The sequence below is a fragment of the Candoia aspera genome, chromosome 2 (genome assembly GCF_035149785.1).
Source record: "Candoia aspera isolate rCanAsp1 chromosome 2, rCanAsp1.hap2, whole genome shotgun sequence".
In the NCBI taxonomy this organism is placed as follows: domain Eukaryota; kingdom Metazoa; phylum Chordata; class Lepidosauria; order Squamata; family Boidae; genus Candoia; species Candoia aspera.
Window position 1 is genome coordinate 12177055 of NC_086154.1, and position 25989 is coordinate 12203043.

General features: G+C 44.3%; 1 protein-coding gene across 2 annotated transcripts in view; it reads left to right on the plus strand.

The window, feature by feature from the left end:
- Positions 1 to 24755, plus strand: part of PPT2 (palmitoyl-protein thioesterase 2) — a 47611-nt gene extending 22856 nt beyond the window's left edge. For both annotated transcript variants that reach the window (XM_063296321.1, XM_063296322.1), the window contains 8 exons: positions 1112 to 1278; positions 5951 to 6104; positions 9477 to 9572; positions 10737 to 10844; positions 12278 to 12361; positions 14589 to 14673; positions 18134 to 18188; positions 20081 to 24755. In XM_063296321.1, the coding sequence (XP_063152391.1) occupies positions 1123 to 1278; positions 5951 to 6104; positions 9477 to 9572; positions 10737 to 10844; positions 12278 to 12361; positions 14589 to 14673; positions 18134 to 18188; positions 20081 to 20224 (882 nt within the window). In that variant the 5' untranslated portion in view covers positions 1112 to 1122 and the 3' untranslated portion in view covers positions 20225 to 24755. The remainder of the gene's footprint in view (positions 1 to 1111; positions 1279 to 5950; positions 6105 to 9476; positions 9573 to 10736; positions 10845 to 12277; positions 12362 to 14588; positions 14674 to 18133; positions 18189 to 20080) is intronic.
- Positions 24756 to 25989: the final 1234 nt, after the last annotated feature.

Consider the following 25989-nt stretch of genomic DNA (forward strand, 5'->3'; position numbering starts at 1 on the left):
TTTGGAGTTTGCAAAGGTATGAATGAGGAATTGTGGAAAGGACAATCCCCAAAATGTCTGCTTGTTTTTTTAAAAATAGGAAACTGATTCACTGCAAAACATCTTTATTCCGAGATGACCCCTGGCCCCGTTGACATGTTTAGGAAATAAAATGAGGAATGGCTACAAGCTGAAGCTTTGATTCAAAGGGTGCCCTCTTGCCCAGAAAAAGCAACAAAATTAAGTGAGGGGAAAAAAGCATCCAAGGAGGCCAGTGAAAGAGGATAGGAAGTGATTTCAACAATTCTGTTTGAAGTAAATAGCAGGTGTGTGTCGGGCCATGTCCCCCGTTTTGTGAGTGTCCTTGGCATGCCATAGACTCAATGCTTCCCACTTCGAGGACGGGTAGTAACCCCATTTATTTATTTAATTTCTATAGCCACCCATCCCAACGAGTGACTCTGGGCAGCTTACAGTCATAAAAACTGTAAAACAGTTAAAATAATTAAAACAAAAGTACAAAAAGTACTTTTTAAATAAATATATATGGTCACCAAGTAAACAATGCATGGATGTTAATATAGCCAAGAAACGGGGCCCTTAACACACTTGGGCCCCAGATCCAGGCATATAACCAGGTCTTCACGGCCTTACGGAAGGCCAGCGGGGTCGGGGATATCCTGACTTCTGAAGGGAGAATTTTCCAGAGGGCAGGCACGGCAGAGAAGGCATGCCTTCTAGTCCCTACCCCATACAGGTAGTCCTTGCTTAACTACCACAATTGGGACCAGAATTTTGGTTGTTAAGTGAATCTGACCCGCTTTTACAACCTTTTTTGCAGAGGTCATTAAGTGAATCACACAGTTCCCCATTGATTTTGCTTGCCAGAAGCTAGCTGGGAAGGTCGAAAATGGTGATCACATGACCACGGGGATGCTGCAACAGTCATAAGTGTGAAGACTGGTCATAAGTCAGTTTTTCAGCACCATCGTAAGTCCAAACCATCACTAAACAAATGGTTGTTAAGCAAGGACTACCTGTAGCATGCTGTTGGGCTGAAATGGACAAAGGCAGAGAAGGAGAAATCTTAGGGTTGGGCTGGAGGTCAATTTAACCCTTCTCTCTCATCCAGCTGGTGGGACCATGCCACAGCACCGAGGCTACCTCCAGGTGCTGGCTGCGTTCTGCCTCACCTTCCTCTTCCTCACGTTCACCGCCTCTTACAAGCCCGTCATTGTTGTCCATGGCCTGTTTGACAGCCCTTCTGACTTCCAGCTCCTGCTTAATTTCATCAATGAGGTGAGTGGGGGAGCCATATTGATCAGACTGATGGGGATGATGGGTACATTGCTATCATAAATAAATATTTGTATTTTTTCCTCACTTTTTTTTTTAATCCTGTGTTCACTGCCCAGAATTGCATTTTGTGAATTGGGCAGCTATACGAATGAATGAATGAATGAATGAATGAATGAATCAATGAATCAATGAATCAATGAATCAATGAATCAATGAATCAATGAATGGTATAATCCTAACGTATATGGAAGGTGATTAATTAGGGAAGACAGTTACAAAAGAATTAGCTATTTAATCCAGGAAGGGATGTTTTCCAGGTATCCCTGAGTCTGCTTTTATTTTGTGTATTTGTGTCCCCCTTGGAAATTGTTTTACATTTTCTCTCTCTATATTATTAACCAATGCTCTTATTTCTCCCAGTTCTCCAGGATTTTGTGACAATGCAGTTGGTTCCCTGACATTTTGCTCTGAGCTGTGGGTTGAGAGAATGATGGGATCAGGGTCAGCATCCTTTTCATATCTTAGATGTCCACAATGCAGGACGTCTCTCTTTAAAGAGAAGTCTATAATGGTGTGTGGGAATGACCTTGGGAGACAGGAGAAAGGCCGCAGACTAGACAGTGGTCAGGTAAGAGGCAGCTGAGCCCGCAGCAGGAATGTGGGTGTAGCAAAGTCTCAGAAGGGCTGTCAGCCTTGCGAAGTAGTTCAGACAAGAAGCCAAAACCATGAGTACTAACACCACCTTTATTGTAAGGTTGTAGTAACAGAATCTTGCAGGTCTGAAAGTGCATCTCTCCCCCCTCACCTTTACAGTCCAAGAAACAAGGAGGGGGTCACTTCTGTGATGTTTGCCACACCCCCATTTCTTCCATGGACTCAGCTGCCTCTTACCCGACTGTTGCCTAGTCTGCAGCTCTTCCTCCTGTCTCCCAAGGTCATTCCCACAGACCATTACAAAATTTTCCAAGGTCACAACATTTTCTAAGTTTTTGGTGTCCTTCCTTGAGATCCCACATCAAAACGCTACAACGGTGGACAAAAATGTTGAGTTTTCCAGAGATTTCAACCCCTCACCTGAAGCCTCTTTCAGGATTGGCAGAACTCTTTCTCCTTCCCTCTCTCTTACCTTTGCCATGTTTTAATTTAAGTTCAGGATCCATGCATGCAGGGGCATTTGCGATGTGTGTGCGCGTGGGTCAAAAAAGTTAAGATGGCAGCCATGACAGTGTAATTTATCCCTTGCTGTTTCTTGCATGGTGGCAGTTCTCTTCTTACATTTCTTACCTTCCCTGTAGATGCCCCTGGATGAGTGTCACATTTCTTAGCCCTGGACTTGATTATCTTCAGGCAGGCAGATATACGAGGCTTTAAACCTTGGCACCCCAGTCCAGCAATCCTACTGGGCATCCCGTGGGCTCTTTCCTTTTCCCTCGTCCTTGATCTGTGTTTTCCTTTCCTTTTCTTCTCCGTTGCTAATCTGGGAAGGAGAACATCTGTAATCACCTTGTCCCGACTAGAACCTAGGTTAAGGGTTTTTTTTTTTTTCCTGGGCCTTAGGTGACTCATTCTGGGCAGGTTGTAGACAGAGTGTACACGTGATAAACAGGCCGATATTGCACAGGGGTTGAGCTGGAAAGTCTGGTTTTTCTGGGCAGGGAAAGGTGAGGGTGAAACTCTGAAGCTCCCAAATACTTGTGTTTTTTTTTTCTTTGTTCTTAGAAATAATCTCTCGCAATTTAGGATGGTGAAAGAGCTTGAGTCAGATTTTGAGCACTGCACATTTGCCCTTTAAAAACGAGGACTGTGGCAGTCAAATGCAGAAACGAGTTCCCAGAATATATCCACTTTTGTTTTAAAAGCCGTCAAGTTTCTGGTCCTTAAGAATTCAGTGTAAATGTAAAGACATTGCCTGTATAAATCTTGGGATGCAGTTGGAAGAAACTGAATCCCCTCCTGCCTTTTCCTCCCCAGATCTGTATTTTTACCCTAAATTTACTGATTATGACTGCTCTTTTTGTGCCAATGGTTATTTCTGACCATGGAGTCCCTACTTGGGGAGAAAATCAGCTGTTAAAAAAAACAGCTGGAAAAGATTCTGCTTTTTCCCCCCTTCCATCCATTTGTTAATCATTTTCTTAGCAGCTAGAGAAGGACACCTTATCCCTTCCAGATACGACTAAAGCAGTGTTTCTTAAAGTGTGGTCTCCTCAGGGGTCCACAAAATCAAAATTATTTGCTAGCCTATGTTGAAAAATAATACAATATAAAAATCCCATCAAACAATCATGAGAAACGGTAGCAGCAGCGAATGCATCAATTTTAATTTTTAATGCGGTCAATATCAATAAATATAACCCATACAGACAAAAGCTCTTTTGGGGTCCTCCATAATTTTTAAAAGTGGGAACAGGCCCTGAAAGAAAAAAGTTTAAGAAACACCAGACTGAAGAATCCTTCTTAATGTCACTGGAAAGTGTTTGGTAGGATTGCTGGGAGTTTAGTTCAGTAACTTCTGGCGCCTAATCCTCTTTTTAAAGCAGCCTTTCTCAACCTTTTGACCCTGGAGGAACCCTTGAAATATTTTTCAGGCCTTGGGGAACCACTGCACATTCAGGCTCAAATATAGGCCAGAAGTTGCAGAATTATTATATTTATTTCATGGGTAGGCCTGTATAGATGCCCTAACAGTATTCTTAAACTAAAAATAATGAAACTTATCTCTTTAATGTGAAGTTGCCCGAATTTGAAATAATGTTTATATAAATTGTGATCTCCCAGGGAACCCCCAGTGACCTCTCCTGGAACCCTGGTTGAGAAACCCTGGTTTAAAGGTTTGGGAGTGAAACCAATCTTGCACTTGGGTGCCCAACCAACAGTTTTACCAAACGATGGAGAGAAAAAGGTTTTTTTCCTTTTAGAGGAAGGGGTGTTGGATTGCTTGTCCTTTCCACAATGGTGAATAGCCATTTTATTTATATTTATTTATATTTCAAATCTTGTCACCCCCCCCCCATCTCACACAAAGCAACTCTAGGCAGTTTACAATAAAACTAAAAATAAATACGAATTAAAATGCACTAAAAAAAAGCCATATTTCTTAAATACAAATATAAGTATAAAATATAAAATATAAAATCCAGGATGGCGGTATTAACAGTTCTTAGAGTCAATTCATAAAATTGTGGAGCCTCTTTAGGGCGCTAACCACCCCCAGGATTGGTTCCCCCCTTCCTGCCCCAAGCAAGACGGCAGAGCCAGGTTTTTACCCCTTTCCGCAAGGCCGGGAGAGTGGGGGCCCGCCCCACCTCTGGGAAAGAGTGTTCCCTAGGGCAGGGGACACAGAGAAGGCTCTCTTCCTGGGCCCCGCCAATCCACAGTCTCTCATGGACAGGGTCCGTAACATGCCCTCTCTGCCTGACTGGGTAGGACATTTCTTACATTGTTTTTCTTACATTTTCTTACGTATTCATCCCATCCTTTTTTCAAGATTAGTCAGCACGCTTCTTCCTCTCCCCCTTTTTTCCCTTACAACAGCCCTGTAAGGTAGTTTAGGTTGAGAGCTATGTCTGAGTACGACTGTGAACCAAGATCTTTTTAACCCAAGTCTGATATTATTATCTAACCACTATATCACGCTGCCTCCATACACAAAAGAGGGAAAAAAAACTGCCACCAACGGATTATTTTTTTCCTATCTTAGTGTGTCATCAAAGCACTTTCTTCAAATGCCAAGGGAAGTCTTCAGAAGGCAAAACAAGTTTAGGATTGCTGCTTTCTTCGCAGAACAACTACAGTGCATAGCTGTGGTTGTGTTGTGACTACAGGTAGTCCTTGCTTAACAACCATTCATTTAATGATGGCTTGGACTTACGATGATGCAGGAAAAACTGACTTGCAACTGATCCTCACACCTACAACCGTTGCAGCATCCCTGCAGTCACATGATCACAATTCAGGCGCTTGGCAACTAGTTCACATTTATGACCATTGCAGCATCACATGCTCATGTGATTGCCATTTTTGACTTTCCTGGCTGGCTTCCAGCAAGCAAAATCAATGGGGAAATCATGTGATTCACTTAACGACTACATGGTTCGCTTAACACCCACGGTGATTTGCTTAACAACTGCCACAAAAAGGGTCATAAAATCTGGTCAGATTCACATAATGATCAATTCACTTAGCAACTGAAATTCAGGTCCCAATTGTGGTCATTAAGCGAAGACTACCTTTAGACTTTGAGCAGCCCTTTTTGGTTGGGGCAAGAATATTTAGGAGAAACTGGATCATCAGATCTTCCCTGTTGGAAATCAGCAATAACTTGGAAATAAGGAATAAGTTAGAAATAAGCAATAAGTGGAACTTTACGTTGGTGATATTTTTATCTAGAAGGGAAAGACAGAGATTGGGTGATGCAGTGCTCATGTTTCCTCTGTGCAAATCTTTTACACCCCCCTGATGCCTTCCTTGCTGTTGAAAGTTGTCTGTTGTTACTGATAGAAGAGAGAGACTATATTCCTTGGTAGCTCGTGTGTAAGATTTTTTTACAGAATTGTTACATTTATGCTTCGACTTTCCTAGTAAATGTCTGGTGTAAAGCTTCAGCCTAGATTTCTCCCAGTGTCCGAAGAAGGCAATAAAGAGTTGACAACATCTTGTGCTTTTCCTACAGACTCACCCAGGAACCAACGTTTCAGTTGTGGATTTGTTTGACCGGACTGAAAGCCTGAAATCTCTGTGGATGCAAGTGGAGGGGTTCAGACAAGCAATTTACCCCATTATGCAGAACGCTGTTGATGGGGTCCATCTTTTCTGCTATTCACAAGGTATGGGGGCTCTATGTGTGGTGAGGGGCAGGTCTGGCTCCATATTGGAAGGGGCTGTGGACAGGGGCTAACTGGGACATAACACCTTTCCTTTCCTCATGGTAGCCCAGAGCAGTGTTTCTCAAACCTGACAGCTTTAAGCTGTGTGGACTTCAACTCCCAGGATTTCCTAGCCAGCCATGCTGTCTGGGGAATTCTGGGAGTTGAAGTCCACACACCTTAAAACTGTCAGGTTTGAGAAACACTGGGGTAAAGCAATGTTAGCTCAGAGACTCTGTGGAATGAAGTTCTGCCTGACCTTACTCCTCAAAGGTCAGTCCAGGTCAAGCATCATCCTGCTAACCTGCATTGAGGTAGCCTGTTGCACATACAGATGTTTTTAATGTTTGGCTCTTCCATCTGCTCAGAGATAGAGATAGGAGATTATCTGGAATGACAGGACCTTCAAGATCCTGGGAACATGGGTGACTTCTTTGGCAATTCTTCCTGCAGTTCTCCACATAACAGTTGTGTTTTGGGTAGCTGGTACTTTCAAGGCAGCGTAACGGGGGTCCCAGCACGAAAAGACTGGCCAAAGAAGTTCATATAATGCACTAGGCCAGGTTAAAATGGGGTTGGATGGTTTAAGGTTCAGCATATTATGATAATCCAGCTGTTACCTTAGCATGTTGTATGAACAAGATGACGATGTTAAGCCATAACGGGGTTTATTTGTTTGGGTGTACCATGCTGCATGAATTTAGTGAGTTGCATTTTTTAAAAAACCAGGGTTTGGGATTAACATGTGTGAACCTAGCCTGTTGTTCCTCTACTTGTGTAGAATTACAGAAGGTTTTGGTTTGGGTCTTCAGGGCCTTGCACTGACCCAGAAATTGCCTCCCACATCTCTACATCCCCAGGATGTGTCGAAGGCTTTGATGAAATACGAATGAATTGGCGGACGGGCAGGATTGTGATTATACCTGGCCAGATCATTTGTCTTCCTAATCCAGTGTCATCCACTGCAGCTTTCCCCGACCCAGTGTCCTCCAGCTTTTCAGGACTGCAGCTCACATTACTAATACTGCAATGAGTACCAAACCTGAAATTGGTTGTACAGGTAGTCCTCACTTAATGACCACAATTAGGATTGGAATTTCTGTCATTAAGCGAATCACATGGCTGTTAATCGAACCACATGATCGTTAAGTGAATCGCACAGTTCCCCATTGATTTTGCTTGCTGGAAGCTGGCTGGGAAGGTCGAAAATGGCGATCATGTGACCCCAGGATGCTGCGATGGTGGTAAATGCGAACCGGTTGCCAAGTGTCCAAATCGTGATAAGGTGACTGTGGGGATGCTGCGATGGTCATAAGTGCAAGGACCGGCAACAAGTTAGGTTTTAGCACCATCGTAAATCTGAACCGTCACTAAACCAATGGACATTAAGTGAGAACTACCTGTATTTGTTTTTCAGTGGCTTTCTCATAATCTATTGCATAGTTCAACAGTTGTGTGGTTCCTCACTTTAGACCAGAGAAGAGCCTTGCTTCCTGTATATTGCTGAACTACAACTTCCAGCAATTTCTGTCAGCTTAACCAACGATGGTAAAGGATGCTGGGAACTGTAGCTAAGCATCATTGTAGGGACCGCTGCTCTGGAGAAATTTGTGCCCTTTGACCCTTCACACATTAAAATGGCTGGTCTTTTGTGTCCAAGTCTTTTAAAAACTCTGAAGTTTTTAAGCCTTGCAAGTTTCCCTTAGTTGTCATTACTGAAAGAGTGACTTGTCTCCCTACACTGGCCAAAGGGAACAGTGCTCCTGTCTTGTTTGCTTATTTATTTGCATTATTCCTGCCTGTTCTTTGAAAGCTCAAAGGGAGGTGTCCCCTAATTGTATCTCTACAACAGCAGTCCTGTGAGGTGGGTTGGTCTAAGAGAGAGAAAGAGAATGGTCCAAGGTTATCCAGTAAGCCCCATTCTCAGATGGAGACTTGACCCTTCATTCCCCCCAGTCCAACACCATAGCCACTATGCTAGCTATATAGAGATTTTCATGGTAGGTCTCTTAACCTTTTATTACAAAACCAATCAAGGATCTTCTGTGGAACTCATACCTCAGCTAATGTTGGGTGCACATTCAGAGGTTTCTTCTGTCCAAGCTACATTCCATTCAGAGAATGAGGTAGACGGAGATCTGTGAGAATTCATGTGATCCTGGCCACAAAGCTTGTTTTCTTAGTCTAGAGAGAGATGTCTAGGTTTGAGTGGCATTGTTTAAGTTGCACAACAACATGTTGATTGCACTGCCTACACTAAATTGTAAATGGAGTTGCCATAATAATAGTTCACCTGGAAAGTTCAAACTGTGTGCATACTTTGCCTTATCTTCTCAATACTTGTTTGCATCGGAGGCCTAAAACAAAGAGGTGGTGGCTTTCATAACATACTGGCCTGCAACTCAGGGCCTAGCTTTAAACATGCATACAAAAGAGAGGTGGTTGGATTGTATGGGCACCACCCAATCATCTCTATACCTCCCTTAAGGTCTTTGATCAAGTTGATGCTATTTGTCATAATCTTGGGAAAGTCACAAAGGCATAGATGTTTCCAAATTAGAGGGGAAATATTGCTGGTTAGTGAATTTTCACTAATATTACAGGTAGTCCTCACTTAACAACCATTCGTTTAGTGATGGTTCGGACTTAAGACAATGCTGAAAAAACTGACTTGCAACTGGTCCTCACAGCATCCCTGTGGTCGTGTGATCATGATTCAGGTGCTTCGCAACCAGTTCACATTTATGACTCTGGCAGTGTCACATGGTCACGTGATCGCCGTTTTTGACCTTCCCGTCGGGCTTCTGACAAGCAAAATCAGTGGGGAACCACGTGATTTGCTTAACAACCATGTGGTTCACTTAACCCCCACGGTGATTTGCTTAATGACCTCCGTAAAAAAGGTTGTAAAATGAGGTCAGATTCGCCTAATGACCGGTTCGCTTAGCAACCAAAATTCTGGTCCCAAGTGCAGTCATTAAGCGAGGACCACCTGTAGTGGATTTTTGCTATTGTTCACATAGGGATGTATTCCTTACAGATGAGGTGAAAATTCTCAGTATTGCTTTTACATTTTTGTATGAGTTCGGATGAGAAACTGGGCACACTGCTCATTACTCCGAAGGCCTCATCTGTAAATCTACATAGTGCAAGCAGTTGGTGTTTTTATGTACGACACAAAAAGTCAATGGAGGGTAAGACCATTTTTATTTGGGTGAGGATTCAGAGACAAGTATTGTTGCGATGTGGACGCCGTGTAGACTCGGATTATGTTGGAGAAAAAGGGAGCTGTGATCTTTTCTCTCCCTCTTGGCTCCTCTTACTGTCTTGCAGGAGGACTTATTTGTCGTGCTCTGCTCTCTACGATGCCTGACCACAACGTGGACACCTTCATCTCTCTCTCCTCCCCACAGATGGGGCAATACGGGGGTAAGCAACGAGGCAGGGACACTCTGGGGCCACTTGGGGGCGACTTTGGGCCACACCTCTGGAGTCTTCCTTAGCAGAATGAGCAGGAGAGCCGGTAGCAAGGCTGAGTTGCTCTTTGGTTGGAGCAGGCGGCTGTTTCTGGCGGGAGGTACAATTTCTGTATTTCTTTTTTTTTTTTTTTGGTCCTCTGGAGGCTGCAGGGTGAATGGCAGCGCCAGGAAATTTTGGCCGTTTTCCTTTTTTGTGGGGAGCGGAAGATGAGTGTGTGTTATTCTCTGGGGAGGTTCACCGTAGCTATCTTCAGCATTTTCGTAATAAAAATATAGAAATCTGACCTACACCTTTTTGTATTTTGCCATTGAAACAGCATCTGAGGTGCCCCTGGAGGCCATAAAAATGGGCCGAGGGGCACCAGTTGTCTGCTTCGGCCTTAGGTAAATTAAAATGGGGCCGCTGCTTCTATTGTTTTTATTTATTTTTATTTTGCTATTGGTAATTATTTTATTATTATTGTATTCATTGTTGTTAATTATATTATTATAATATTTTATTATTGCACTGTTCAGCATATAATATTTCATTTTCAGTATCTTATCTCCTGTCTTATTCAGTTTATCGTTCATGTCTCACCAATCTACAAATTTCTTTTTTGCACTTATTTATATTTGTTTATATTTATACATTTACTTATATTTATATTTACACATTTGTTTATATTTATATTTACACATTTACTTACATTTATACATTTATTTATATTTATATTTGCACATTTTTTTATATTTATATTTACACATTTATTTATATTTGCTTTTGCATTGCTAAGGTGAAAATCTCTGGAATTCTGGCATCCCAGCCTCCTAGCTTTCCCAATCAGAGTCACCTCCAGATAGGTGGACTTCAACTTCGAAATTGCTGGCCAGGATGCCTATTGCTAATAACTCTGGGACCCCAGTTAGTTGCCTTGTGTGCCTCAGTCTTCCCAAAGGCACAATGGCTGGGGATTATGGGAGATTTGGGCCATCATGTCTGGAAGTATCAGATTGGGTTACAAAAGGATAGAAGATAAGAAGATCCTGAACTTTAAAACAGTTGTGGGGAAACCAAGCCACTGTATCAGTGAATCTGCTAATTGGCTTCTTCCACATTTCTTTTTCCATTCAGACACCAAGTACTTGAAATGGCTCTTTCCACAGTACATGAAATCCAACCTCTACCGCCTTTGCTACACCCAGCTGGGTCAGGATGTCTCCATCTGTAACTACTGGAATGGTAAAATTAGGCCTGCTTCACGACTACATGAAGGGGGATGCGGTGGCGCTGCGGGTTAAACCGCTGAGCTGCTGAGCTTGCCGATCGGAAGGTCGGCGGTTCGAATCCGCGTGACGGGGTGAGCTCCCGTTGCTAGTCCCAGCTCCTGCCAACCTAGCAGTTTGAAAACATGCAAATGTGAGCAGATTAATAGGTACCGCTTTGGCGGGCAGGTAATGGCGTCCGTTTAGTCATGCTGGCCACATGACCACGGAAGTGTCTACGGACAAACACCAGCTCTTCGGCTTTGAAACGGAGATGAGCACCGCCCCCTAGAGTCGGACACGACTGGACTTAATGTCAAGGGAAACCTTTACCTTTACCTCACGACTACAGTCAGTTATTCTGTGTTTCATGTGGGGCTTTTGAGGGTTTAAACGGTTTTCACCTATGTTGCTGAATTCACACATTGTGTGAAGCCATGGTTTGTTTTAAACATGGTTTGCTGAAGATCCAGTAGCTCAGCTAATAAATATCATTAAGCCATAACCCAACAAATAGCATTGTGGTTTGCTGCAATGGGTGAACCTATCTATTGGCCTGGTTCATACTATATCATTTATTTATTTATTGTATTTTTACACTGCCCGTCTCGAAAACGACTCTGGGTGGTTTACAAAGAATTAAAAAATTTACAAAGAGTTTACAAAGAATGTCTTAAACCAAGTTTGTTGGCCGAGTGTAATTGGGTAGGGTAAACACAACTTGCTAAACCACAAACTATGGCTTTCAAATTATAGTCGCTGAATTCACACTATAGGCTAAGCTAAAACTAAATAATAGTGTCTTGATTTGGCCTTTGCCTCAACACAATTCCTTAATTATGCCTTAATTCCTTAATAAATTCTTTAGGCCAATATTATCCACATTTTCCCTGTTTCCAATGTGCAGGCTTTATGTGGCATGGCTTACACAGCCAAAACAGCATTATCCATGCCAAATTTTTAAAATAAGTGTTTTTTTTTTTTTAAAAATCCTTCATTTCTAGCATTAAAAATTGGTTCAGATCTACTTTCATATCTAAAGTCTGATAGGAAAGATTTACATGGTATTGAAAGAGAGACGCCCAGAGTCATCATTGAACGAGATTGGGCAGTGGATAAATTTAATAAATAAATAATAAATAAATTTAGGCTGGGTTCATACGTTGCCCCTAAACCTTGAGGTTGATTTAATAAGCTACAGTTAAATAAACTATGACTTAGTATGATCTGGGAACCCAGTCTTGGTGTCTCAAAATATGGGAATGGGTTGGAGCTAGGTTCCTGGCTTCTGGTGGGAACGGCAGATGGAGTTACAGAAGGTGAGGTTGGAGATACCCTGTTGGGTGCAGAAACAAAACAAGGTGCCTCTCAACTTTTCTCTTACCCCTGCCATGTCTTTTGCATTTTCAGACCCACACCATCGAGATCTTTATCTCAACAACAGCAACTTCCTGGCCTTGTTGAATGATGAGAGGCTTCACCCCAATGCAACTGGTAAATGCGCTTTGACATCCTTCAATTCCAGGACAGAGTGGTGGAGTCACAGAGACCACATATTCCTGCTTTGTGGTTAATACGTAATATTATCTTAGTTGCCTTAATACTTTGGACCAACCCAGAATTTGCTCCTAAACCATGGGCCAGTGTTCGTTCTTCCTGGGGCTGAAAATTGCAGCTGAAGCCACATTGAAACAAAGGGTCCAGCTTGGATGCAAAAACATGGCACTTCGAAAGTTGCTGAACTACCACTCCCACAAGGCCCTGCTAGTATGGCTTATGATGAAGGATACTGGGAGTTTTAGTTCATCAGTGTCTGGAAGGTCTCCATCTCTGTGTTAGGGACAAACAAGGTAGGATAGTGGTTAGCCAGCCATCAGTCCAGGATGCTTTAATTGGATTCCTGCACCAGGAAGAGTTGGACTCAAACCCCTAAATACAGGCAGTCCTCGACTTATGACCATTCATTTACCAACCGTTTGAAGTTACAACGGTGCTGGAAAAGTGACTTGCGACTGCCCCTCGCACTTACAACCATCGCCACATCCCCGCAGTCACAGGATCAAAATTCAGGCACTTGGCAAACGGCTCGCACTTATGATGGTTGCAGCATTCCGGGGTCACATGATCGCCGTTTGCAACCTTCCCAGCTAGCTTCCAAGAAGCAAAGTCAATGGGGGAAGCTGGATTCGCTTAACGGCCACAGCAAAAAAGGTCGTAAAATCAGGCATGACTCACTTAACAACCGCCTTGCTTAGCCATGGAAGTTCCAGTCCAAATTATGATCGTAAGTCAAGGACTACCCTGCAGCTCCTTCCAGCTCTACGATTCCCTGTCCAACCCCCCCGAGCAAACCAAATCTCCAGTGAATTCCTGCCAAAAGGGATATTTTTTTTAGGAACCTGTCCAGACTCTGACTTACAGATAGAGCTGGCTCTGTGCCTCCAGCAGCAGTTTAGAAGCAGGCTTTATTTGCAAGTGAAACATTTCCTAATATGGAGAGTGAAGCATGACTGGAAAATCTTTGCTTGACTTCTTTCCTGCATCAAGCTGCTGGAGCCTTTCACCAAGGCCTGGCCAAGCCCGATCAGCTGTGGGCTTTAAGTTCAAACTTGTTCAAACTCTTCCTGCCCTTTCAGGCCTTTGGATAACTCATGAAATGCCATTCAGAATCCCTGCTTCAGGTCGCGTGGGATAGCTTTTATGGCATTGACTAATTTTATAGTTTTTAAATCCTTTATCATTTCTGTTAGCTGTCTAAACCAGCATTTTCTAATCCTGGCAACTTTAAGATGTGTAGATTTGGACTCCCAGAATTCTCAGTGGCTGGGGAATTCTGGGAATTGAAGTCCACAGATCTTAAAGTTGGCCCAGCTTGGGAAACACTGCTCTCAATGATACATAAATGCATAAAAATAATTGCCAGATCACAAATGTTAAAACAAAAATGAAGGAGCAAAGCAAGAAGGGGAAAAGGAGATCATTAAATACATCAGACACGACAACTTTACTAGAAATTTCCTGGAGGCTGCGTGGGTGTTTTATTTGTCTGCAAGTAGAGTGGGAAACTTCTTTTTGGCCTGGAGCCTCCTCTCTACCTGGGGCCATGTGGGGCAGGGCCAGTGAAATTATGATGTTGCTGGAATAGGTAGTGGTGAAATGCTCAAATTCATTTTTTAGCCATTTTAAAGAGAGAATAGGTGCCTTTTCCACTTAAGTCACCCCCAAACAGAGGTCCTGTCCGATTTTTAAGAGAGCAAATGTCTTTTCTGGGTGTCCTCAAATCTCTGCAAAACTGAAGGCATATATGCTGTTACTTGGAGGAGTAAGCAATGTATTTCCGCCCTATCCATTCTGGGGGCTGCCAACAGCTCACGATTTCCCCAGACCTGGACTAAAAGACTCTTCCCCTACCTGACAGTCCCCAGAAGTCTGGGGACTACAACTCCCAGAATGCTGGGCCTTCGGGAAAGTGCAATCCCCACCACGCCTTGAGAGTACCAAATTGGGGAAGATTAAATAAGCAGGACTGGCTGTATTGCTTACTCCTTTTACAAAAATGGGGGCCAGAACGAAGGGTTCCAAGGTCTCTGCAAACCTCTGAAAGGGAGCAGGTGGGGAAAGGCCTCTTCCGTTTCCCGCTCAGGGCCAGGGGCAGGGGCAGGGGGGAGAAGGGGAAGAGGAGAAAACAGGATTCTGGAGTTCTGCCCCTCTCTTCTTGCAGCGTGGAAGAGAAACCTTTTGCGCATCCACAAGCTGATTCTGATCGGCGGCCCAGACGACGGGGTCATCATGCCTTGGGAATCCAGGTGAGCTTTTCGATGTGGGGAGAACGAGGCTCAGTTTTGGGGTGAGGGAAGCCAAGTGCTGATTCCCCCTTAAGGGGTTTGCAAGGAGAAGCTGATCAACGCCACTTGAAACCCCCGAAAGATTGGAATCAATGCAGACCTGATGTCATGAGTACTGATGGTGGGCAGGAGGGGGCCCCTATCCAGGGGGGAAAACGCATGCATAGTACTGAGGAGTTAAGCAGCCATTCAAAGAGACACAGATCAGACCCGCCTTAACTTTTGGGGTTTACCTGTCTGGGTTTTTCCCACGCTTCCTCAGTTTGTTAGGATTTTCTGTCTAATGCAGCAGTAATAAAGCACTAGAGACCTATTCCTTGTCTCAGAGTGGTTCCTGGCTGTTAGGACATCAATCCTAACAAACTGAAGAAGCGTGGGAAAAACCCAGACAGGTAAACCCCAAAAGTTAAGGCGGGTCTGATCTGTGTCTCTTTGAATGGCTGCTTAATTCCTCAGTACTACGCATGTGTTTCCCCCCTGGATAGAGGCCCCCTCCTGCTCACCATCAGCGCTCATGACACCTGAGTTGCTTGACTCATTTCCCTGATGACCGATTGGACGCAAAGACAGCCCGCAGCATCCACTCGGGCTGAATCAAAACATGCTTTCCAGCACCTGGCATGTGGGAAGGGGCAAACACACACCCTGCCTCCTCTGGGCCACTCCTGTTTTGAGTTTCTGTAGCTGCCCGCAAAGCCGTTCCCCTGCTTATACTGTAAGAAGGTGGTGTAAAAATGAAGTGGCATTCTTTGCGCAGGTGGTGCAGCCAAAGCCTCTTTTAGTCTTTATTTTGTCAGATGATAGGCTGCCCATCTCATGTGCACCACAGCACGTGAAGTAGGTCCCTTCTATGGACCTGGGGCAGTGTGGAGATCTTAGCAGTGGATCGTGTATGCTGTGAAATAAGATGGCTGCTGCACCCATCTTGACGGATGCTAGAGATCAAGCAAAGTGCACACGGGTACTGTTTAACCCAGGATCAGCTGTCTTTGCTGCTTTTTTCCAACCATGGATGTCTAATGTATAATCATGCGGTCCATTTTCCCCATTAAGCCCAATTATCTTGGTCTTCAGGACATTTATTTTTAGATTCACACTCTTCAGTGCGTGATACGATCTAACAGTCTCTGCAAATCATTTGCGTCTTCAGCCAACAACACCTCTGCTTACCAATGTGCACAAACTTTCGCATCCTTGGAAATGCTTCCAACATCACTACAAGCATCCCTTATGCATTTCTCCCAAGTGCATTAAACAACCAGGGAGACACCACACATCCTTCTCTTATTCCATGCAAGGAGCTGCTCCGTTTCCCAGCAAAATTCTTACCCACCCTCTTAGCGCCTTCAGCAACCGATCTTCACACTCTGTATGTGTGCAGAACGCTCCGTAACTGAAGCCTGTTCACTTTCTTTCTAATGTGCTTTCTCTAAGTCAGGAAAGAGGCAGTCAGCCTTGTCACAGTCAGGCATCTCTCGGTGAGCTGCCGAAGAGCAAAAATCAGTCCGCGCCCTGACCCTCCACCCTGCCTAAAATCGCACGACGCTTCCCAAATTTTCTCATTGTCGCTTCTTGTATGCTTTTACTCAGAATTTTGTAAAAGAATTTAACAAACTTAATTATTTTGCAGTTTTGAATTCGCTCTTGCATACTTTCTCCTTTCAGGAATATATTTTAAGAGTTGCGCAGCCATTACAGGGGCAAGCGACATTTGTGTTTTACACCACCTCCACCGGCGGGCTTCCCCTTTTTGACATCCTCACATTTTTGTTGATGGTAACATTTCCAGTGTTTGTTTCCATCTCCCTCCTCAACATCACTATTCTACACTCTCATCGCTTCCCGTGCAGATGTTTAAATTTTTTTTTCCAACATTCCCTGGCTTCAGTTTCATCCCAAAACTTTTCATCCTTTTTCTCTCTAAATCCATTTACTCTTCCCCTGGAGAGCCAGTTTGGTCTAGTGGCTAAGGTTCTGGGCTAGAAACCAGGAGGCTGTGAGTTCTAGTTCCGCCTTAGGCACGAAAGCCGACTGGGTGACCTTGGGCCAGTCCCTCCCTCTCAGCCCAAGAGCCAATCAGGCGTGGTAGGAGAGTTCTAGTCCCGCCTTAGGCACGAAAGCCGACTGGGTGACCTTGGGCCAGTCCCTCCCTCTCAGCCCAAGAGCCAATCAGGCGTGGTAGGAGAGTTCTAGTTCCGCCTTAGGCACGAAAGCCGACTGGGTGACCTTGGGCCAGTCCCTCCCTCTCAGCCCAAGAGCCAATCAGGCGTGGTAGGAGAGTTCTAGTCCCGCCTTAGGCACGAAAGCCGGCTGGGTGACCTTGGGCCAGTCACTTTCCCTCAGCCCAAGAGCCAATCAGGCGTGGTAGGAGAGTTCTAGTCCCGCCTTAGGCATGAAAGCCGGCTGGGTGACCTTGGGCCAGTCACTTTCCCTCAGCCCAAGAGCCAATCAGGCATGGTAGGAGAGTTCTAGTCCCGCCTTAGGCACAAAAGCTGGCTGGGTGACCTTGGGCCAGTCACTTTCCCTCAGCCCAAGAGCCAATCAGGCGTGGTAGGAGAGTTCTAGTCCCGCCTTAGGCACAAAAGCTGGCTGGGTGACCTTGGGCCAGTCACTTTCCCTCAGCCCAAGAGCCAATCAGGCGTGGTAGGAGAGTTCTAGTCCCGCCTTAGGCACGAAAGCCGGCTGGGTGACCTTGGGCCAGTCCCTCCCTCTTAGCCCAAGAGCCAATCAGGCATGGTATGAGAGTTCTAGTCCCGCCGTGGGCGTGAAAGCCGGCTGGGTGACCTTGGGCCAGTCCCTCCCTCTTAGCCCAAGAGCCAATCAGGCATGGTATGAGAGTTCTAGTCCCGCCTTGGGCCTGAAAGCCGGCTGGGTGACCTTGGGCCAGTCACTTTCCCTCAGCCCAGCTCGGTGCAATGCAGACTAGCCTCCTCGTGGTGCGCCCCGGGCAACGTGACTTGTCACGGCTAAATGGTCTTCATATCTGGCTGCTGGACCTCACAAGGATTTCCCAGCAAGAAAAGCAGCATAAACACCGAACTGCTGTGCCATTTGGGGAAAAAAAAAACTTCCCCTGGAGCGAGTGTTTTAGTCCTCTACATCCACTTCCACAACAACTTTTATTTCCAATCCTCTGCATTTTCTGTTTCCTCATCTTAACCATCCTTTGTTCTCCTTAACTTTATTTTTTCACTCTGTACACATATGACATCAGCGCTTCTTGTAGCTGGGTAAACTCTCTTACGGCCTTCGACCAGCGTATGTGCATATATGCGTATACAAATAAAATTGTACATAGTTCATAAAAATAACAGTGAAAACAGCGTTAAATAGTTAAAAAGAAAAAGGTGGATGTGTTTTGTAGGTTTATTAGAGGATTGTATAATTCTACATGGATTGTTCTGTTTTGTTCCTTCTGTAGTATGTTTGCCTTCTACGATGACAACGAGACGGTGAGGGACATGACGTCGCAGCCTGTGAGTAAGGACAGACTGACAACGTGAGGCGAAAAGATACAGCAGAAAGAATATATTTTGCTTTATTTCAGGGGATACTAAACTTTTTGCCATGACACCTCCCTTGAGTGTACTCAGTGCTGGTGGGGGTGTGGTTTTCTCCTTGGTAGTTCCTTGAGAAACAATCAGGCAGAAAACAATACCCAAGTCAAGGAACTAACAAGGAGACAGACTATTAAACAGTCAATCAATCAATCAAACAATACCCTAATCAAGGAAGTACCAAGGAGAAACCACGCCCCAACCCACACTGGCAGGGCAACCTTCTGTATGTCAACAGGGAGCAATCCCCACTCACCAGCACTGACAATGTTACCCAGTCGGGTAATGAAACGTCTGCCAGCAAACAATGAAGCTCAGAGAGCACCCAGGACTTCACTGGGTATGATTAGATCTAAACAGAAATTACCAAAGAGCCCAACAAAAATAAAACATAACCCCAAATCATTATCACCTTTTCAAAATAACCAACTAGAAATATTGTATAAACAATTAGAAAGTCTGTCTTCCTATATTCTTCTCTTCCTTCATTACAAAGCTCTCTCTCTCTGCTGGTTCTAAACACAATTCTACCTGATTTGAATTACTTTTATTTTTACTATTATTGTTACTACTACGTCTGTACAGGTAGTCTTCACTTAATGACCACAATTGGGACTGGAATTTAGGTCACTAAGAGATGTGGTGATTAAGCAACCCTGGACCTGATTTCACAACCATATTTACGGTGATCGTTAAGCAAATCACGTGGTTGTTAAGCGAACCATGCAGTTCCCTATTGATTTTGTTTATCCGAAGCTGGCTCGGAAGGTTGAAAAGGGCGATCGTGTTACTGCAGGATGCTGCAACCTTCATAAATGCGTGACAGTTGCCAAGAACCCAAATCGTGATCACGTGACCACGGGGATGCTGCAACAGTAGTACATCATTTTTTTTCAGCTCTGTCATAACTCCGGACGGTTGCTAAACAAACGGTTGTTAAGTGAGGACTACTTGTACTTTAGTTGCTCATTAGCTTTATAGCTCACCTTTCTCCCAAGAACTCAAGGCAGAGTACAGAGCTTTCCCAGCTCCCTCCCATTTTTCCCAACAGCCATCCGGTTGACTGGCCCTGAGGCGCTGAGCGAGCTTTCGTAGCTGAAGGGGGAGTGGATCCTGGGTCTCCAGAACCTGGTCCAAAAATCACAGATGTTCCAACAATTAGAAACACAGCCTCTGTAATGATTTAAAAGCTCTCAGTGCCCTTAAATAAAAGAATCACAGTAAAAACTGAAAGTAACCCGAACGATCAGTGTGAAGAGACATGCCTTCACTTTTCTGAAAGCCAAGAACACGGGGACCATTCTTAGTTTCGAAGGGCCGCTCTGCAGCAAGCATCTTCCAATTAGTTTGTATATGTAATGGTATGTGGGAAAGACCTTGGGAGACGGGGTGAAGAGACGCTGACTAGGGAAAGGACGGATAAGAGACGGCATAGCCCGCGGCTGGGTAATGGGCGGGGCAAGAGGCTCAGAAGGGACCCTCCCTTGTTTCTGGGGCTGTAAAGAGACGGCGGGAGAATTGTACTTTCAGACTTGCAGGATTCCGTTAATGTAGCCTTACAATCAAGTAGAATTAGCTCATCTGGTCATGTTTCCTGCCTGGTGTACCTGGGAAGGCTGACATCAATCTTGCAAGCCTGAAAGTTGGCTGGGGAATTCTGGGAGTTGAAGTCCACGCATCTTAAAGTGGCTGAGGTTGAGAGACACTCGTCTATCGCCTTTGCAACACTCCGGACCTGCGCCTTGGTGCTGCCGAGTGGCCTTGCGAGGTCTGTCCAGTTGAACCCTTGGTTTTTGTTGGTCCTTTCTCAGGTCTACCTCCTGGACACTTTTGGCCTGAAGACTCTGGACGCTCGTAGTGACCTTGTTTTCTGCACAATGCCCAATGTTTCTCACACGAACTGGCACTCCAACCGCACCGTCTTTGACACCTGCATTGCCAAATGGCTGACGTAGCCGGCCAGGCCTGGGAAAAACCCAGCGGAGGAGGACGAGAGCGAGTCCAAAACTTGATCTGCGTTGTCTGACCTCAACTTGGCGTTTCTCCTCCCCACAGCGAAAAAAATCATCTGCCTGTAACTTTTCTAGGAGTTTTTTCTTTCACAGCAGAAGAAACTTTTTCCCTGCAAGACTCTTTGGTGGAAGCTAATAGCACGTTTGGGTGCTCTAAGATGCTGCCTGGGGGGCCACAAACAAACTGGATCCTTAATCTTTTGTGGTGGCTAAGCGACAAGAGGGAAAAAAAATGGAAACCGCAAGTGGATTACAGTTAAATGTAATCAAGTATAGCCAAAATATGTCGTATTTTCTAGTACCAAGCCTATGGCAGAAACATAGTAACTGTGAAAACTGGAGATACTACCCTTTCAAATTCCCATTCTGGTGTTTTGTGTTATTTTATCCCCAGTTTGGAAATGTTTTAGTTGCAGATCTTATGTTTTTCATATTACCATAATGCTGCCCAGAACTGTGTTGAAGAGAGACTAGCCCAAAGTTTGTGAAAACAAATTCAGAAAAAAAAAACCCTTATCATTTATTCCCTCGATTAATTTTTAGAGTTTTCTGCTCCAATTATTGCTTTGACATTTCACCAGAGGGGGGAGAAAAGTGAATGGGTAGATTTGATCAAAATTCCAGTTTTGTGCCACTAAAGAAAATGTACACGGGATGCCACAAAACCAAATAGCTCCGTGCTCCAGTGGAAAGCATATTTTTCTGTTTCGTTACCTAACCATGCAGGAAATAGCTTCAACACCACTGCCTCCGGTTATGCATCAAAATCAATGTTATAAATTATCAATCGACTCCGGAGGGCAAGATGCACCAGTGGATATTTCCTCCCTCCTTCGAAGCACAACCTCAGGATGGCAACAGAAAGCCAATTTAGACAAAGACGTTCATAACTTTATCTTGCTTCTGTTTTTAAAAAAGGTGTCTTTAAGAGTCTAGCAATTTTTAAGAGATCAGAACTCCTGATAAGGTGTCCTTTCTCTCTCCCCATGTCTGGAGTGGGAGCCTCAGAGCTTTGTGTGCAAACAGTATTAATCTCTCTTATTTTTACCAAGTTACAGTAAGACATTGACTTGAACTCAAGCTTAACTTTTAACACCAGATCAGGTACAAAAGAGGCAATGTGTTCAATTTAAGCTGAGATTCCAAGGGGATGCTTATCTATCACTAGACATGAGATGTGTAAAGTATCTTTCGCCCTCCAGGTGTTTCTGAACTACAACTCCCAGTCTTCTTGGTTATGTTGGCTGGGCTGCTGGTGGTTTAGCAGCATCTGGAAGGTTCTAGCTGCGTACTTAATGCAGAAGGCTCTTACATCTGGACCTGAAAGCCTTCTTACAGCTGAAGACACCTGCTTTGGGGGAGCACAGTCCAAGATGTGATACACGCACCTGCAGTCTAAAGTGATACTACAGTATCCTGTTACTTGAAAAGGCTGGCTTTTTTGTTTCTTCTCTGAAACCCCTTTTTACATATTTCCAACTGCCTTCTATTCCCCCATAAGGTCTAGAGCAATGCTTCTCAACCTCGGCAGCTTTAAGATGTGTGGACTTCAACTCCCAGAATTCCAGAGGCAATATGCTGGGGAATTCTGGGAGTGGGAGCCCACACATCTTAAAGCTGCTGAGGTTGAGCGACACTGGACTAGAGAGTTGTCATATCTTTGAATACAACAGAGGAGCTTACCGTTACACATTTTTGCATGGAATCTCTCTATTTCTCTCTCCAAGGTGCATGGAATGAATAGCCCATCTGTAGATGCAACGGGCAACATCAGGAGGCATATATTTTTATGTTGGTGGGCTTTTCCTGCAGAGAAGTTGAAAGCAGCTGGAATTTAGAACTGTCTCTGTTACAGGATGCAGGGTTTTTTTTTCTTCCAGCTAGCATGAGTCTGGTGGAAGTCCTGAAGTGCTTAGACCTGGCGTAAAACAAAATCCGGCTTGAAGTTGAAGCGCTTAGGTATATTCTTCCTTGCATGCATTTTTATTTACAGTGAGATGCTGGGCAAAATGCGGAGGGAACTGTGATTGGAGCAACTGTCAGCTAATCTGAGATGATTGGAGATACGCACACCTTCACACACTCAGCCCAGTAGCAGGAAGGGCTGGGAAAAGGTTGCAGTTGAGAACATGGATTGTGCAGGCAGGAGAGCCCCATGGTTGTCTCTGGGCAGAAAGATGAGATTCGGTGGGCCAGAACAGGAGCAGTAAAAACCAGTTTGATTGAAGAGCACCGAGCTTGCTTCAATCCTGTTGCACGGTTGAGCCTTGTGCATAACAACCACTCTCTTCTTTTTCCGATCCCTGCATTCACACACCATCGTGTGTGCTGTTACGTGATTGGCTTGTTTCTGGCTTGACATGCAAACTCAGCTGTTATGGCTTGTGAATTCTGATTTGTGGCTTCACTGTGATGGGGGAGCTGAGCCAGTAGAGTTTACGGCTCAGGGTATCCCTGAATTCTCTATTCTGCTTGCTCGGGAGGAAGGGACACAACTGGGTTGCCTTTTCCAGAGAAGATCTTCTCATAATGTGTCTGAAGAAGGGTAATTTGACCCTGATCCTTTGTGCCTCAAATGAGAAACTGAGTACGTTGGGGTACTTTCATCCCTTGTGAATTCCTCGCTCTGTTATCATAAGATACACGGTAGGTCTTCTGCAGATGCAAACATAGAGCTGGAGCAGAGTTCCCCATCCTGGGGCTCCCCAGATGTGCAGGACAAGAGCTTTTCAGCCCCAGCACATCTGGAAGTCATGAGGTACGAAAAGGCCTCCTGGAGATGTAACAGGAACCCTTTTAATATGGGTTTGTTTGAAAGTCTGCTTCCATTTGCAATTTATTTTAGAAATACAGTTTGATCTGAGGGCCCAAGGATTGGAGAAGCTGCCTGAGATTTGTATCTGGATTCAACAGAGAACCGTTCATCTTGGAAGGATCATTAATTTCTTAGCCTCAAAACTATTGTCTGCATTTTAGATGCACAGCATCTTCAGGGGAAGACTTTACTAGGCTCTAATAAGTGACTTCAGGCAATTTAATATTAGAAGAGAATATCTGTAGCTCAGGGATGACCTGGGGAGTCCTTGGTGCTCTCTGAGCCTGCTTGTTGGCTTGCAGACGTTTCATTACCTGACTAGGTGACATCGTCAGTGTGAGGGAGTGTGGGACTTGCTCCCTGTTGATATACAGTAACTTGCCCTGCCAGTGTTGTTGGGGGTGTAGTTTCTTCTTGGCAGTGCCTTGATTAGGGCATTGTTTTCTGCCTGAAACAGAAGCAGAAGGCATAAAACATGAACATGGGGCAAACCCCACATTCCCTCGCACTGACAATGTCACCTAGTTGGGTAATGAAATGTCTGCAAGCCAACAGCCAAGCTCAGTGGGAACCAAGGACTCCACAGTTTAATATTTCTTGCATTAGGGCTTTGATCTGTGCTTTAGTGTCTGTTAATGGGGGATGTAGATGAAGATTCTTTTGCTTGCATGAAAACTTGTTTTATACTGTGGCTATGGAAAATTGAAGGAGTGTTTGCTGGCTGGATCTGATCTGGATTTGGGGGCATAGCAGTGTTTCACAAATAGGGGTGGAACAAAAGCATAACACTGTTACACTCAAAAAGAGTTGCTCTTGAAATATTTTGGTGGGGAGAAATATCTCTGCTGCTGCTGTGTTGGATAAGCAATAGTTTTGGGAATATACCTAGGAATATATCTTGCAAAGGCACAAACGGCCATCTCTGCTGGGCACGTAGTTACTGGGAGAATTATTCCATCCTCTCTAACCCAGAGACAGGATTTAATTCCTTCCTCCTCTGGCTGGGGATGTTGGGTGTTACAGTCCGGCACACCAGGTCAGGTTGGAGAACACTATTTCAGTTCCTTTTGTTTTCTCTTTTTGTGCTGAGGTTACAGTTTTTCCTTGGCACAACTCAGGAGTGTTTTGATTCGTTTTCTAGCGAGGGGTGCTTCATGCAGTTGAGGGCACTGCCGTTCCCATCATTCCCAGACAAGGGTAGACTTTGACGGGCACCAAATTGGGGAAGGCTGCTCTGGGTCTAGGTTGTAGAGAATGCTCTGCTTTTTGAATGGGAGGAAAATTAAATCAGTTCTGCACTAAGATGAACAGTATTCTGTAGCCTACGAAGATTCGGCTTTGAGGAAGTTGGGGCTGACAGCCAGCCTTCTCTTCTTTGAAAGAAAAGGCCAAGTTTTCTGAGAGTGAGGGAATGAGGCAAAAGATTTGGTTTAGATCTCTCTCACTGAGAGAACTGGAATCTCCAAATCGGCCTTTCTCAACCTTTTGACCCTGGAGGAGCCCTTGAAATATTTTTCAGGCCTCGGGGAACCCCTGCACATTCAGGCTCAAATATAGGCCGGAAGTTGCAAAATTATTCTATTTCTTTCCTGTGTAGGCCTGTCTATATGCATTAATAGTGTTCTTAAACTAAAAATAAAGAATGAAACTTGCCTCTTTAATGTGAAGCTGCCCGAATCTGAAATAAGTTTTTAAATAAATCGTGATCGACCCTAGTGACCTCTCATGGAACCCTGGCTGAGAAACCCTGATCTAGCCAATTGTCTGGTGGCTGTGCCTCATAATATGATGACATCCCAGATAGTTTTGCAGCCTATAAATGGGATTATGGCAGATGGACCCTTTGATCACCATCAGATTATTCAAACTATGTGCGTATGCCTAATTTCTCCCCTTTTTTGTATAAGAAAAGACAAGGAGTCGCGCAAGGTGCTAGGACCTCATTTGAATCTGCCTCGTCTTTGAACTGCCTGGTATTTCACAAAGTATTGCTTATAAGCTTTCAAGGTTATCTTTACATCCATAAGGGCTAGAACCTTGTTTTGAAATATATGTGAAATAAAACTCTTAAGCTCTTGAAACGTGGAATACACATTGTCCTCTTCTTAATGGTGAGCCACACTATGCAGTGATTCCCACCATTTGGTCCTTTTAACGGGAAGTTTATTATGGTATTAAACTTGGCACGGGTGGCTGATGTCTGTTGGCATGGCATGTGGATTCTGTGAGTAGGCCACAGAAAGCGGTAAAAGAAAACGGGTGCCACTGCGCTGTGCACATAACAGATAAGTGTGCATTTTTCATTACTGTCTGACAGCTACATTCCTGTTTTTCAGGAAGCTGTTTTTTACTATCTAAAACAGTGTTTCTCGACCTCAACAACTTTTAAGATGTATGGACTTCAACTCCCAGAATTCCCCAGCCAGCCATGGTGGCTGGGGGATTCTGGGAGTTGAAGTCCACACATCTTAAAGTTGCTGAGACCGAGAAACACTGGTCTAGAAAATCCGTGGATCACTTGGTAATGTAGTCTCTAGTACTGAAGTAACTCCTTGAAAACTCTTCTTTCCCCTCATTCCTTTTTAGTTTGTCCATGCTGACTACCTGCTGGCTCTGATAACTTCATAACTAAAAATTAAGTTTGCTAAAAATTGACTTAACTTGGCACATCGCTTTTCTTGTAATCTGTTTATTTAACATACTGAAATAGAGCAGGTTGTTGCGACATTGCACACTTGAAAACCAGCAGGAAAGAGGTGTGTTGGATTCCCTGAAACTGTCCTTTGTTATTGTCCACAGTCTACATTGTATAAGTACTACGTGTGAATAGCTATGGTTGATACTTGTGGAACTTCAATGAAGTCAGTGAGGTTTTCTTATGTTAAAAATCTTA